Source organism: Taudactylus pleione, unplaced genomic scaffold (genome assembly GCF_031769625.1).
Source record: "Taudactylus pleione unplaced genomic scaffold, aTauple2 ptg000006l, whole genome shotgun sequence".
NCBI classification, from domain to species: domain Eukaryota; kingdom Metazoa; phylum Chordata; class Amphibia; order Anura; family Myobatrachidae; genus Taudactylus; species Taudactylus pleione.
This window is the reverse complement of record NW_028284409.1, coordinates 26,431,415-26,446,146: the sequence shown is the minus strand read 5'-3', so window position 1 is coordinate 26,446,146 and position 14,732 is coordinate 26,431,415. Positions and strand designations below refer to the sequence as shown.

The following is a 14,732-nucleotide window of genomic DNA, read 5'->3' as shown; positions in this document are numbered from 1 at the left end:
CAGTGGATGGTGGCTGAAAAGGCAGGACCTTCCCAGGGGAGTGGCTAAAGCGATGGATAGACAGTGTCACTGCAATTTCCTTCTGTTAAGCTGGGAATCCACTATACAATTTTCTGTCAGATATCTGTCCAAACTGGCTGGTTGGATTGAAAACCTGGTAATGTATGGGAGCAAATGACAATCGTCCATTTGCTCACAAACACTGGAAAATAGCCAAATATGGTTGTTCAGACAAACTGGTTAGAACACACAAATTTAACCAATTTGAAAAAAAAATTTGTCCTCTTTTCAGTGTTTAAAACCATATACAGGTTGAGTCTCCCATATCCAAATTATTGGGACCAAGAGTATTTTGGATAACGGAATATTCCACATTTTGAAATACTTGCATACCATAATGAAATATGTTGGGAATAGGACTCAAATATACACACAGAATGCATTTGTGTTATATACACCTTATACACACAGCTTGCAGGTACTTTTATACAATATATTCAATAATTTTGTGGCTCAAACAAAGTTTGTGTACAGAAATTAAATTAATTTGTTTCATATACACCTTAAAACACACAGCCTGAAGGTAATTTTATACAATATTTGTAATAATTTGTGCCTTAGACAACGTTTGTGTACATTCAACCATCAAAAATCCAAGGTTTCATTATCTCAGTCATGCCAAAAAAATTCCGTATTTCGGAATATTTGGATATGGGACACTCAACCTGTAATCTACTTTCATTTCCTCCCATACATCACCAGGTTTTCATTCCAACCAGCCAGATTGGACAGATATCTGACAGAAAACTGTATAGTGGATGCCCAGCTTAAGTCCAGTGCAGCTGACGAGAGTTAGGTCTGTAAAGCAGTTTTAACCACAGTTTCACACTCTTGACCTCATTCAGAGGCGGTCGCAAGAAGCGATCGCTCTCTCTGAATGAGGGCGGGCACTTCTTTTTTTTTTTGGTGTGGCCTCCTGGACGCAAGATAAGCTGTGGGTTACCACCCACAGCTTAGCTAGCGACCATCGTGATGGTCGCGATGGTGATCATCGGGGCTTGCGACCAGACCCTAAGGTTGGGTCTGGGCACTCGCAAGCCCCAGGGAGCTTTCTGCTCTGATGATGTCAGTGCGGCCGCCCACAAAACGGTAGGCATTCCTTAAGGAACGCCTCCGTTTTGGAAACCAACTCCCCGGCCCGCCTACAAAAAGGGGCGAGCTGTCGATCAACATCGACAGCCGCCCCTTTGTAGCGAGCTCCAGAGCGAGAGAGAAACGGGCTTGCGCACGCGCAGTGCGGCCGAACTCTTTTTTTACTGTTACAAGAGACAGCTGGATGTAGTCAGAAGAGAGAAGTTACATGGTATGCTGCAGGAACCTAGTGAGCTGCCACTGCAGGGAAAAGGATTTTAGTTATCTTGAATTACAGTTCTGAGTGGGACTACTCAACTAGTTTGCAGAATAAAAATAGAGTTTATTAGGATAATTTGTAGTTCGACAGGAGATCTAATTTTTGCACCAGGCTGCTTTTGCAGAAACTAGTGGAACATTTTCTCCATTTAAATTATCCCAATCAATGGTCTACAGCAGTGGTTCTCAAACTCGGTCCTCAGGATCCCACACAGTTTATATTTCAAGGTCACCCAGCAGGTGCAGTCATTACTCACTGACACATTTTAAAAGATCCACAGGTGGAGCTAATTATTTTGCTTCTGATTTTGTGAGGAGACCTGGAAAACGTGAAGTGTGTGCATTTTTTCCCCCTGTATTTTCCAGAACGAGGACCGGATCAGAGCCCAGTGCTGGTTGCGCAGAATACGGGGGACCCCTATGTCATTTGTCACCCGTATTTTGGCAACCAGGACTGGTTCTGACTAGCCTGGTGCTGGTTGTGCTTACACATGGGGGACGCCTACTTTGTTTGTCCCCCGTATGTTTCCCAACCAGCACTAAGGCCCGGGGCTGGTTGCTCTTTGGGGGGGGGGGGGGGGGGGCACGCTGTTTTTATTTATTTTTTTTAAACACTTTCTTTTTTTCACAGATGCAAGGATGGCTCTCACTCATCTGTGCTTATTTTATTACAGACAGATGCTTGCATCACGGATCTCCCCGTGCTTGCATCAGTTGTTTTTTTATTTTAACAAATGACACCGGCTGGACGCACAATACATTGCATGCACAAATAAACTGCAAGATCAACATACAAATACAATGGATCGTATGGGCTGCACATCTGATCATACGATACGTTTTAGGAGCTGTGGGAGCACACATTGGATCGTATCCTACTTCTACACGAATCATATTACGACGCGTCAAAAAATCGGGCAGTCGGGCCAAAATCGTACTAGTGTATGGCCAGTATAAGGGGTCTCTGCATAAGGGAGCTCTGCATATAAGGGGGTTCTGCATTATGGGGCAGACACAACAGGGGCACATTATAAGGGGGCATGCACAGCATAAGGTGGGACTGCATAGTTGTAGGCCCATATTTATCGGACTCAGTATATAATAGTGAACTCCAAAGAACTCTTTTTAATAATTTTTTTAATGTGTGTTTTTTACATTTTATAATTTCAGACATGGCTGGAAATAGAGAATTCTGGTCAGGATTTCTGGATATGTACCAAGCCAATGAGTGCTTGTGGAAGGTCAGGATTAAAGAGTACGCAGATCGGGACCTTAAAAACCAGGCATATCAGAAGCTGCTGATATACAGCAAGTGCCTGAGGAAGGATGACCCAGAGAGTCAGGATACCGTAAGTACATCAACAAATATATATAAAATATATGGTTTTTTTTATGTTTTTTGTATTTTTTTTTTTGAGCATAGATTACTTTACAGTGTGTCAAAGTTGTGATTAATTCAGGCTAATAAACCTGTAGTCTTGTGTTGTGAGTTCAGATAGCCACATTCCAATTCCTTATCTGCAGTTAACCGCGGGAGACTATACATAAGCATACACAGAGTATGGTTGAAGTATATCTGAATTTTATTGTCTTAACCTGTGGTATTTATAGGTTATTTTAACATGAGTGCTATGAAACACTGAAATCTGCCTGCTGACCACTTCTTTCTGGCTAATATCCTAACCAATCATTTCATAGTGCACGTAACTAATTAACGAATATAAAACAAACTGTGAGTTGATACATTCTAATAAGCACATAAGATATCATATGTCAGAAATTAACTCCCAGAAACTTATAAATTAGGAGTTTACATACATCAAAGCATGGTTATTAATGAAGCTGTGCCTGTCTCTGCCTTTCCCCAGGGAAATTCAGCATTTGAAATAACTTCTGTGTCTGTTCCACACAAGAATGTTAGAAAATGGAATCACCTTAACAAAATGGTGTCTTGAACAAAATGCCGTCTCTGAACAAGATGGCGTCATATCCTGACTTTAACAACTTCCCTCCTTTTTATTCAAATCTGACACATCTAGCTTACCTAACTTACGGTCCCACCCCCTATGCATCTGGTCCCTACTTCACACAACAAGTTATCCCTCCTAACGAGGTAGCTGTATGGGCAACATCCATTTCATTCGAGACCATATATAGGTGGTGAATCCCTCAGTCCCTACAGTCCTGTGTCCTCTTTATCTTGTCCAACTTTTATGTATAGTCTTTCTGCAGTCGCCATACAAAGTTCACATACGTCCTTTTCAAGCAGAGCTGCTTTCTTTTTGCAAATTACGCAAGTCTGTACAGTGCCATCATAAAGGACCATCATTGAAGTTGATGCTGGAGTCTGGTTCCTGGAACAATAGTCAAGTGTAAGTATTTTTCCCATCACACACGCAAGCAATGTTATTGCTATATATATCATAAACTGTATTACTAATCCCCTAGCTATTACACCAAGTATGCCTGAAATCCATCCACGAATTCCCTTAAACTAGTTTGCTGGGTTCAACCATAAAACCCATCCTTCTGTGGATGTATCCCAGGAATCAATGTTATGTTTATCCCTAAATTCTTCCTTGGGTTCATGAATCTTTTTTCCAGATGCCCATGTATGGAATCAGTGAAGTTATCAGATATGTAATTGCAGCAGGCTGGTCCTACCACTTGACACATACCTCCCTCTGCAGCCATGAGGTAATCAAGGACCAGTCTAAACTGCCCCAAAACCTTTACCTGGAATTGCAACTCGTTAGTGATTATTTCAAGCACATCAAATATTTCATCTGTAACATTATCAAACAATTTGGCTAAAACTTCTGTATTGTGAACATTCTATACTCTGAGTCTAGATATTGTTACTACTTCCCGTCTATTGATATACTACTACTCACGCAGTTATCAAAAGCTTAATACTTGTTATAAAAACTCAAGGTTTAAAAATAAAATTAAAACCATAACAAAGCAAAGTATGCATTCCCACAGGCCCTTATCTGGCTTTGGGCCTAACAACATATAACTGTTCATAATTTCAAATTACTGCAACTCCCCTTGTATGAAGATCTTGCAATGTGAGGCCACCTTTACTGCCGTTGGAGTAGTTAGGAGAACTTGATAAGAACCTTGTATTTGGGTTCTAGGACTTTTCCTCAGATGCTTCTTTATCACGACCCAATCACCTGGTTGCAGTTTGGGTGCTGCAATCTGAATTGGGATCTAAAATATAAGAGAACACCTGGTGGTGGACTTTGGTTAGTTTCTATTATATACACATCACATGTTGAATCAAGTCACTATGCTCATATCGTAACTGTTGTAGGAAGTCACATCTTTATCTAACAGCTATACTAAATAGTATTTCATAAGCTATCATCCTACGTTTCCCACTGGGAATGTTCTTGGTTGACTAACAACCATATTAAAAATAAACATTCTAACAAACTTCTTATAGTTCAGTCTTTACATTCTATCATTGCTTTTGGAAACTACTTATCCTCAGATTCTCCAAGATACATTATAAATGTTTTAAGTATAATGTGTACCTTTGTCACTCTCTATTACTTCAAGTGCTTTATATATAAAAATTACTTCTGTGATTTATTTCTTTTTTTATTCCTTTGTGTTTGCTACCTTGCAAAACCATAGTCGATTTGACAACAGGTCTGAGCACAAAACATAATAATACCCATAATAACACTTTAAATAACTTGATAAAAGTAATTATAATCTCTGGAAGGGATAACATGTTTGTGGGGTACATTTTACTAGTACCTTGCCTACTTGTCCTGGGTTGTGCAAAACACAGATTACACACCCTGTAACAATTGGAGGGTAGGCCTATGTGGCCTTGAAGCCTGGTGCTACCCAATGCTGGTTTAGCACCCTCACCATAGTATCTCTTGACTGGTGAGTATTTCCATGAAGTATCTGGGCTAAGACTGAAAACAGTGCACGTGGCAGACAGAGATGGTGCTCAATCATCCATCTATCCATCACCCTGAAGTTGTGCACTAGTCTTTTCCAGTTTTCTACTTCCTCCTGTGGAGGCCTGGGCCTATAACTTTTGTAAGGAAGTCCAATGTCCCTGTGTTATAGTCATCAGTATCAGAATATCAGGTAGGATTTTAACTGCGGCCTATTTGGCGGCTTGAACTGCTAGGGCATCGTCTCTTACCTTTGGGGTATTTTCTCCAGTGTGTCCTTTGACCTTAAATTACAACTAAATTTGCAGGGAATTGAAAAGCAGCAAACAAGAATCTAATGCAATCTACATAATCCACATCTAACTCATAATAACAAAACGTTATCAAAGTAAAAGTTTCATTAATTCAAAATAATCCAAAACAAAATGAAAAAAAAAGTAACATTTGAGTCCTCTGTCTCATAATCACATAATTATATTCTCCCCTCTTTTTGAACTCAGCAATAATAAAATAGCTGGGTTCAAACCTATACACCCTTGGATAGTAATATTAAATTAATACTACTGTATACTTGGTGAATCTGATATTCATAACATAAACCAACTGAGAAATACATTTAAGCCAGTAAATGCTTTGAAATTCTTATAGTATTAAATCACAGTAGTCCTGTACTGATTAACTGTTCTCCTGCTTATATTCTATATTTGTAAAAAAATTCTGCTGATTTTTCTGAAGCAATTCAACATCTTAATCTGTATGTAAACATCATTTAACTGTTTCATAAATCATCAGCCAATAAAACATTTTGTTGGGGAGTACATTGGAATCTAAATGTCATTATTTACAAAAATCTACATTAATTACTAGTCAGCTTATAAAACAGTTGTACATCACTATGTACTAACCCCACTTTTTGTGGTATTTGAAAATCAGCTCTACCATTTTTATTTTGCAATTATAGCTTGCATTTTACACCATGTAAATGTATTTCTTCACGTTGATTGTCTCCTGTTTCAGGGGCATGTGCTATACTGGCAATCCTGCCTAACTCACACACACACACCAGCTTTTAGGAACTCCCATATTTTCATCACACAATGCAGCAGGCATTAAGCCCACCCTTTTACTTAGGCACTTGAATATTTCCTGATTTCCTGTCATATAGAACTATATCTCACAGCGAAACATTTGTAAAACCTTCTACATTGAGAGCACCCCTCCTAACACGTTAAAAGTCACATCCCTCTGCATCAACCTCACTTAAAGCTTTCTCTTGTTACAGCCGATCGATATAACTTGATGCAAACAAATACAAACTTTCACTACAGATTTAGTTGACTTTCTCTCCTCACATACTGTACATACATGAGGTAATTATACCGTACAAAATAACATCTGCTTCATTACATTATTACAGCACTTACAGTTTCTTAGTTTCTGTGAAATCCTGTATTCCAAACATTCCATTGTTATCAGAATAGCGTAACAAAAACTATTCATGATACAAAGCTAATAGTTCTGCAATAGCAATACTGTGAAAATACATTTAGAAAAAACACTAGTTTATTTAAAATGCAACATGCCTCCAAATTCAATTGGGTCAAGGGGTCTATGGTTGTCTCATTCTGTTCTTCTTCACACCACCTCGCTGGACAAAGCAAATTATCTAATCACTGCAATTTTAACTTTCCCTATGGAATTTCTTAAAGGGAAGCTATCAACATTGTCCTCATCCGAGGATTGCATATCTATTTACACTATTACATGTACACTTTTAAATTTACAGTACTTTTTAACTTAGAACTAACATTCTGACTAATCAATTTCTACACCACACATTCTACACTCACGCACAGCTGCGAACAATTTAGTCAACTGAACATACTTCTTATCTCTCATAAGTTTCTCAATTTTGTTTGTGTGTCGATGCTGTGGGTCGCTTTGTATGAAGGAGCGTCTGGGCTGTCATGAAAATCATAACAGTTCCTCTTTATATGCCCCCTCCTCTCACAACAGAATGACAGTTCCTTGTATCGAGCTGTCTGTGGATTAACTTTATTCTTCCTAGATCTATTTGATGTATAGGTATTTGGATTATTACACATTGGACCGTCTACATATTCAATAGAGGTATTTAGAGTTTAATTCCTTTGACTTGTTCTGTCTGTGTGTTCTGCTATGGGTTCACTGAGATGAGGGAAGTGAAAACACAAACCAATCTACATATAAGATTGGGATCTTTGACTAATTTTAACATTCGATAACATTATAGCAACAGGTGACGCTGTTAGCATATTTTTTATTTTTTAAATGTGCGCCTATATTTTGCTTAAATAACACTAACTGTTGTCGCTTTCCTAATGATTGCACAACATAAATAGGCTGTGGTGCTAATTTAGCCATGTCTTGCTTATCCTGTCTGTCCTTTCTCATTATTTTACAGACAGCACATTGTCTATCAGTCCAATAATGACAACATTCACAATCACATCTCCAGGTCCGCTTTTCCCATGGTCTCTGCACATAGCTTAGAATTTGATCTGCCATTAGCAGTGGTCCAGGTCTTAAGGAGCCAACCAGACCTGTACCACAGGGCGGGCAGGCTTCGGACCATGGGGAACTATAATTTTTGCATATAGTGTCCACCGCTGGATTGCAGAATCCACAGCTCAAACAGGACCAATTGAGATATGTTTATAGTCTGTTTCCTCTCCTTTATCTAACCCTGCTGTCTAGATCAAATTGAGTCAGATGATCTATAAGCGTCTTATCCTGTCCCTCTTCTTGTTCAAATTCAAGTCTGTTGCACTTATCAATCCAATCATCTAATGCGTCATTCAAACATGTCTATTAACAAAACCCCTGTTTCTCTTTCTCACATCCATCATTCTGTGGTGACCAAACCAATCGCTTTCAGGGACATTAGCTTTGTGGAACACCCTCATCATCTTGTCAGCCTTATACTCACCATACAGCTTCTTAAGAACCTGACAGGCAGTACCCTTGGGCACATTCTTACTCTCTGCGCTCCCCATGGTAAAAAAGAAAACAATCTCTCATTTTGACCTTTCTTGCGGAACCAAATTACCTTATGGTCCCTTAATAATCTTCGAGTCAAAGTAACCTTATGACTCAGGGGGTCAAAGTAAGCTTATGACGCCCTTATCTTCGAGCCAAAATAACCTTATGACTCAGGGGGTCAAAGTAGCCTTATGACACCCTTATCTTCGAGCCAAAATAACCTTATGACTCAGGGAGTCAAAGTAGCCTTATGATGCCCTTATCTTCAAGCCAAAATAACCTTATGGCTCAGGGGGTCAAATTAACCTTATGACGCCCTTATCTTTCCTGGAGCTAAATTCCCTTATAATTCCGGGAGCCAAATGACTCCCCTTAATTGCTGATATTAAGATCAGTCAATTAAAAGTTCTCTCCCCTCCTTGAGGCAATCTGAGAACTGATCTGTGGTTTGTGCAGATCTTTCAGTGTGACAATATATGTTCCAGCAAAGCTATATCCCTCTCATGGTCCAGTCATCTTCCTCATGAACAGAATGCAAGTCACCACCTAACTCCTGACACACTGTTATCCACGGTCTACCTTGATGAATGTTAGCAACCCAAAAGTGACAACAAACACACTTCAGTAATCAAATCCTTCCACCCAGACTCCAGAGTCTGCACTTTCGGCACCGAGTGGGGCGTCCCCCTTTTCAGTAACCTCAAGTACAAACTACTGCTGTCCTCCCTATTCACTATCTAAATCAGTTGGGCATATCAAGGTAATTATACATATGCATATATAATCTGGACAGAGTATTATCATTGCTTTAAACAGAGAAACATATCTTTTGACCTTGGGCTGCACGGCCCCTGCCAGACATCCAAATTCACACAGACAAACAATAGATTCAAACTTTCATACTCTGATGCACATAACGCATAAGTTCTAACAGATAAAAGAACATGGAAAGAATTTGGAAGGTGACTATCAAAAAATACCCAGATATAACAGGGTGAAGGGATAGAGTCTGAAATTGTGCAAAAATACTCACACCGCGGATAGTTCAGTGTCTCTCCCACCAGCCAGCGTCTTATGTGTCCATCAGAGAATTATTATTCATGAACATCCCGCTGGGAAACCTCCATTGCTGTCAAAGTTGTGATTAATTCAGGCTAATAAACCTGTAGTCTTGTGCTGTGAGTTCAGATAGCCACATTCCAATTCCTTATCTGCAGTTAACCGCGGGAGACTATACATAAGCATGCACAGAGTATGGTTGAAGTATATCTGAATTTTATTGTATTAAGGTGTGGTATTTATAGGTTATTTTAACATGGGTGCTATGGAACACTGAAATTTGCCTGCTGACCACTTCTTTCTGGCTAATATCCTAACCAATCATTTGATGGTGCACATACCTAATTAACGAATATAAAACAAACTGTGAGTTGATACATTCTAATAAGCACAAAAGATATCATATGTCAGAAATGAACTCCCAGAAACTTATAAATCAGGAGTTTACATACATCAAAGCATGGTTATCAGTGAAGCTGTGCCTGTCTCTGCCTTCCCCAATGAAATTCAGCATTTGAAATAACTTCTGTGTCTGTTCCACACAAGAATATTAGAAAATGGAATCACCTTAACAAAATGGTGTCTTGAACAAGATGGCGTCATATCCTGACTTTAACAAGTGGAAAGGGATTAACTACTTGTTTTTACCCTTACTCACTTTACCAATGGGATGTAGTCAGGAAGCCAGCGGCCAAAATGTCGATCGCTGGCTTCCCGACTGTGAACTCCTGCCATGGGACCAATGATAGGTGTCAAAATACTGACTCCAACATCAGCCCCACAGCGAAATCCCAATGCCCGGTATATGGAACGTGGGTAAGCCGGGCGTCTGGACTTGTTAGCCACGGAGGGAGGGATCTTAGGTTTAGGCACCCCTCCCCCCGGGAGGGTTAGGCTAGGGATAGGGATTCCGGAAGGGAGGTTAGGGTTTGGCACTACGGTGGGAGGTTAGGCACCCCTAAAGGAGGGGGTTAGGGTTAAGGGGGGGATATGGGAATGGTTGGGGGCTTACTCAACTGTGTCTGGATCTTCTGCTGGCGGCCTTGCGGCATTGGTATTTTATCCGCAGGACTGAAGTCTGGCGGTATAACATACCGATTCCTTAACTAATGTAATGATATTAATAATGTAAATAAAAATGATTGGACCAATTTGGTCATGTATTTTATTTGATAAATCACATTTGTTTATCTCCTAGTTACTTCTCACGGTAGTGGATCCTGACGCTCCAGCCAGTGAGCTGTTGGAACTTGAGGAGTCCATCGTTGAGGCGCCACCACCACCCTCAGAATCTGCCGCCAAGAAGCGGAGGTCTGCAGGCAAGGCAGCTCCATCCTCAAGTTCCGAACCGTGTTGGGCAGAATAATTTTTAAAACGTGCCGAGGAGGTCCTACAGACAAATAAAAATGATTTTAGTACTTTTGGGCAAAACATCGGTAATGAATTGTGGAAAATGAAGCCCCAAACCCAGATGTGTTGCACAAGGATCAAGTATGAGGTTTTGTATCATGATATGGTCGATGAATCCATGACGCTAACCCCATACATAACTAAGCAGCCAGCTCCATTGGAACACAGTAGTTCTCACCCCCCCAAAGCTGTATCCCCAAAATCCTCCTCTACAGTATTATCCCCATTATGCATTGGGTACCCCTGCGCCACCAATCAACCTCGCTGGGCCATCCTCAAGTGGCGTGCACTCTGCTTGGTGGAGTGCACAGTCAACTCTTCTTGCCGATGATGATTTTTTCATAGTTAATATTTTTACATTCGTTTTTTTTAGCATGTTTTAAAAATGTTCTGCCCGATTTCTCCTGCTCTTTGCTTAGGATGATATTGAGTAGTTCATCCTACCATAAACTTTGTGTTTCTCCACCTCAGTTGCCCCTGTTGCTGGATGTTTGGCATTCCAATATGTGGTTGTGACTTCCATGGACACTGTTTGGAAGTGTATGTATCATCTTCTTTACCCAGTTATGTCTGCTTTTTTCTTTGGGTGCTTGCAATACATCACCAAAAGCTGATGTGCCTGGTTGTCCTGATCTGAGTACTCTTTATTGTGAAGGCACTCATTGGCTTGGTTCAAATCTCTAGATCCTGACCAGAATTCGACAGTTTACATATAATTATTTTATATAAAAATCAACAAAAAACTAAACAAATGGTTGTCTGTCTTTAATTTCGGTGTATATTTACACATATGTTTTTGGCTAATTTTTTTGCAATGTTTGTTTGATATTAACCGATTTGTGACCAAAAAAGATAAGACTAAGGCGCACGTATCATCTTGTCGATATTAATGAGTGATTGAACCATAACGTCATCGTTATCGTTCAAACGCTCATTAATCGTGCATAATTCTGGAAGTTGAATGTCAAAAATGACCAGCAGTGTATTCTCCCATTGGTTGTTTCCAACATCAGTCATCGCCAGAACATGCCGGTCAACCTGCCGCTAATGCCAGATTGGCCAGGATCGGGGATGAGTAAGGGTGCCTGCACTGAATGACATATTGTTCTGTGTTGACAGTACAGGGGCCGAGGACCAACTGTACGATTACAATGCTGTAATCGTACTTTAGTTCCACTATCTAGTTGTGGATTTGACCGGGGTATATGGTTTGTGAAAGTTATGTGTCTATTGGTGGGGTGTAAATCCCCAAAATTAGGTAGAGATTAGGTTAAAACAACACCCATGGAGTTGGTATTTACACAACACTGCAGGAGTTTTTTTGTGTGGCAGGAAGAGGTGTAGTTTAGTGTACCTGCCACCTGTAGTCAGGTTCTGCATTGTTCAGGCTCTCCTGGATCGCTGTGTTGTCCACCTAGAGTAGGGGTGGCAATAAGCAGCCTTCCAAAACTAAAAGCACTGTTTAATGACATGCATTAATGAAGACAAACTTAATAAAAACTTAACTGTTTATAGTCACATTTTAAACATAGATTTTATAATCTAATGTGAAATAATCTTTTCAATGGTAATAACTTTTCGTAATTTTTTTTTTCCCGTTAAAATAAAATACCTATAGACACATATGAAAGCAAACCAAAAATTAAAATTCATCTTAAACAATGATTTTATTTATAAATTTTTCAACATAAGTGATCAGAAATTTTTTGATCTTTAACAATTAGGCAGGAAATGGCACCTTCAGCATTGAAATATGCAAGGTACCGCTCCCTGACTTCCTTTGCCCCTGCAGTGCCAGCATGTGGAACTGGTGGCCTATTCACAGAGGGCCAGTTTTGATCCCCAGGTTCTTGAAAATTTGCAGATGGCAAACTCATTTGCTGTTGGGTGTTCCTCAGTAGTAAGTTGTGCGGAACACATGAGACCAGCACCACCCAATTCATTTTATCTATCCTCAAGTTTATTGCTGTATGAAATACTCTAAATCAGTTGCTGAGGATCCCGAATGCATTTTCCACTGTCCGTCGTGCTCTGGACAGCCTGTAATTAAATATATGCCTTTCGGTCGTCAATGACCTTTGGGCATAAGGTTTTAAGACTTGTTCGTGTAAAGCGAAAGCCTCATCCGCTACAAAGACATAACTCAACCCATGAGTACATTGATCTGCCGATGGGAGATTTAGGGTCTTCTTTACCATCTGTTTGTAAAAAACTGTATTTTTAAAAGATCCACCATCTGAAGCGCTGCCATTCTTCCCAATGTCCACAAATATAAACTCATAATTGGCCGTAACAATTGCCATAAGGACTATGCTAAAATAGCCCTTATAATTGTAGTACAATGAGCCACTGCTGCTGGTTTGGGTTATCCTCACATGCTTGCCATCAATGGCACCACCACAGTTAGGAAATTTCCATTTCCGTTCGAATTCACTAGCGATTGTCTGCCATTCTGCGACAGTAGAAGGAAACTGTAAATAGGAAAAGAAATAAAGTTAGACTAAATAGTTTACACACTATAATTTTTATAAAATCATCACATTTGAGGACTATTTTATTAAACAGGGTGGTTAGATAGTGGTCCTATTACAAAAGTGGAGATGTATTAACTGATGAAGCCGCATCAGCAAATGTTATGTGCACTGATACCGCTTCACCTCCATGTATCATTGGGGTTTTTGGCGGTAAATGGCAGGGGCGCTATGTACCCCTGTCATTATGGCCGCTACTATGTACAATATAGCATAGTTGATGGCCAAGTGCTATGTATGAACGTTCAGTTCACCTTGTGATCTTTGCTCAGTGGAGATGGCAGGGAAAGAAACACTGCGCAACACCACTAGACTGATGGACTGTTATCTCTATCAGGGATTGCCGGAGGGGAAATTTAGCACTCCCCTGCTCCAGCATGATGACATGTTATTACATCTCATCAAAACTATTTCCTACTTTGCCTTGGTAATGAGGCGAACCAGAAAGCGTTACAGCGGTACCATAATTGGCGCTATAGTACATCTCCCCCATAATACTTTAATATCCATATAAGTACCCACTATTTTTCTAGCCTCATATACGGCTAGGGGGCACAGGCATAGGGGGGGGAGATGTATTATAGCGGCACATGCCGCTATAACGCTTCCTGCTTTGCCTCGTTACTGAGGCGAAGTAGGAAGCACTAACGATGACATGTTTTAACATCTCATTGGTCGGAGCGGTGGAGCGATACCTCCCCCCTCCTGCGCTCCCCGCTAGAGACCACAGCACATCAGCATAGTGCTAATTATTGTATCTCAGTCCCGGCTGGCTCCACGGAGCATGCGCAGAATCTCACAAGTGTCGCGAGATACCCGCGTGCAGCCCTAGAGCCAGCAGTCGCCACAGCAAGGACAGTGCTGTCCCTGCTGTGGGGATATGGCGTCGCCAGGCTGTAGCTGTCTATAGCGACAGCAAACGCAACGGTCAGGCGAACTGAGCGTTCGTACATAGTCCAGGCTATCGGCAATGCTATCTTGTAGATGGCAGCGCCAATAATGAGGGGCGCAGAGCTCCCCTGTAATTTACCGGCCACAACACAATACTTGAGGGAGAAGCTCTGTCAGCGCACTTAATGTGCGCTGATACCACTTTGGTGGATCATACATCTGGCCCAAGGTCACATACAGTGTCTCTTTGATTGCAAATATCATAGTGCATAATGTGCAAAAATATCTTACCTTTAAATACTCAGACTTGAGGGCCTTGCAAAAGGCCTTACACGACTCGGGGATGATGACCCCCAAAGCCTGTGGTGAAATCAGCAACTCCTGAAACGTCACCTTGTCCATACCCAAGAAATTCTGGTAGTCGTCCGGATTATTCTCACGTATCTCCATCAACAGAGGCATGTGAGACATGGTATCCCTCTGCAGC

The 14,732-nt window shown here is 40.7% G+C and overlaps 1 protein-coding gene across 2 annotated transcripts; it reads left to right on the top strand.

Moving 5' to 3' along the window:
- Window positions 1-2,586: 2,586 nt before the first annotated feature.
- On the top strand, window positions 2,587-11,520 carry LOC148543148 (uncharacterized). 2 transcript variants are annotated; one of them, XM_088451755.1, is made up of 2 exons: window positions 2,587-2,759; window positions 10,612-11,520. In XM_088451755.1, exons 1-2 carry the CDS (start codon window positions 2,622-2,624, stop codon window positions 10,777-10,779), a joined length of 306 nt encoding a protein of 101 aa, XP_088307881.1. In that variant the 5' UTR covers window positions 2,587-2,621; the 3' UTR covers window positions 10,780-11,520. The 2 variants fall into 2 exon arrangements, 1 of the variants encoding a protein (XP_088307881.1); XR_015871067.1 differs by lacking the exon at window positions 2,587-2,759 and adding an exon at window positions 3,364-3,782.
- The last annotated feature ends 3,212 nt before the right edge of the window (window positions 11,521-14,732 follow it).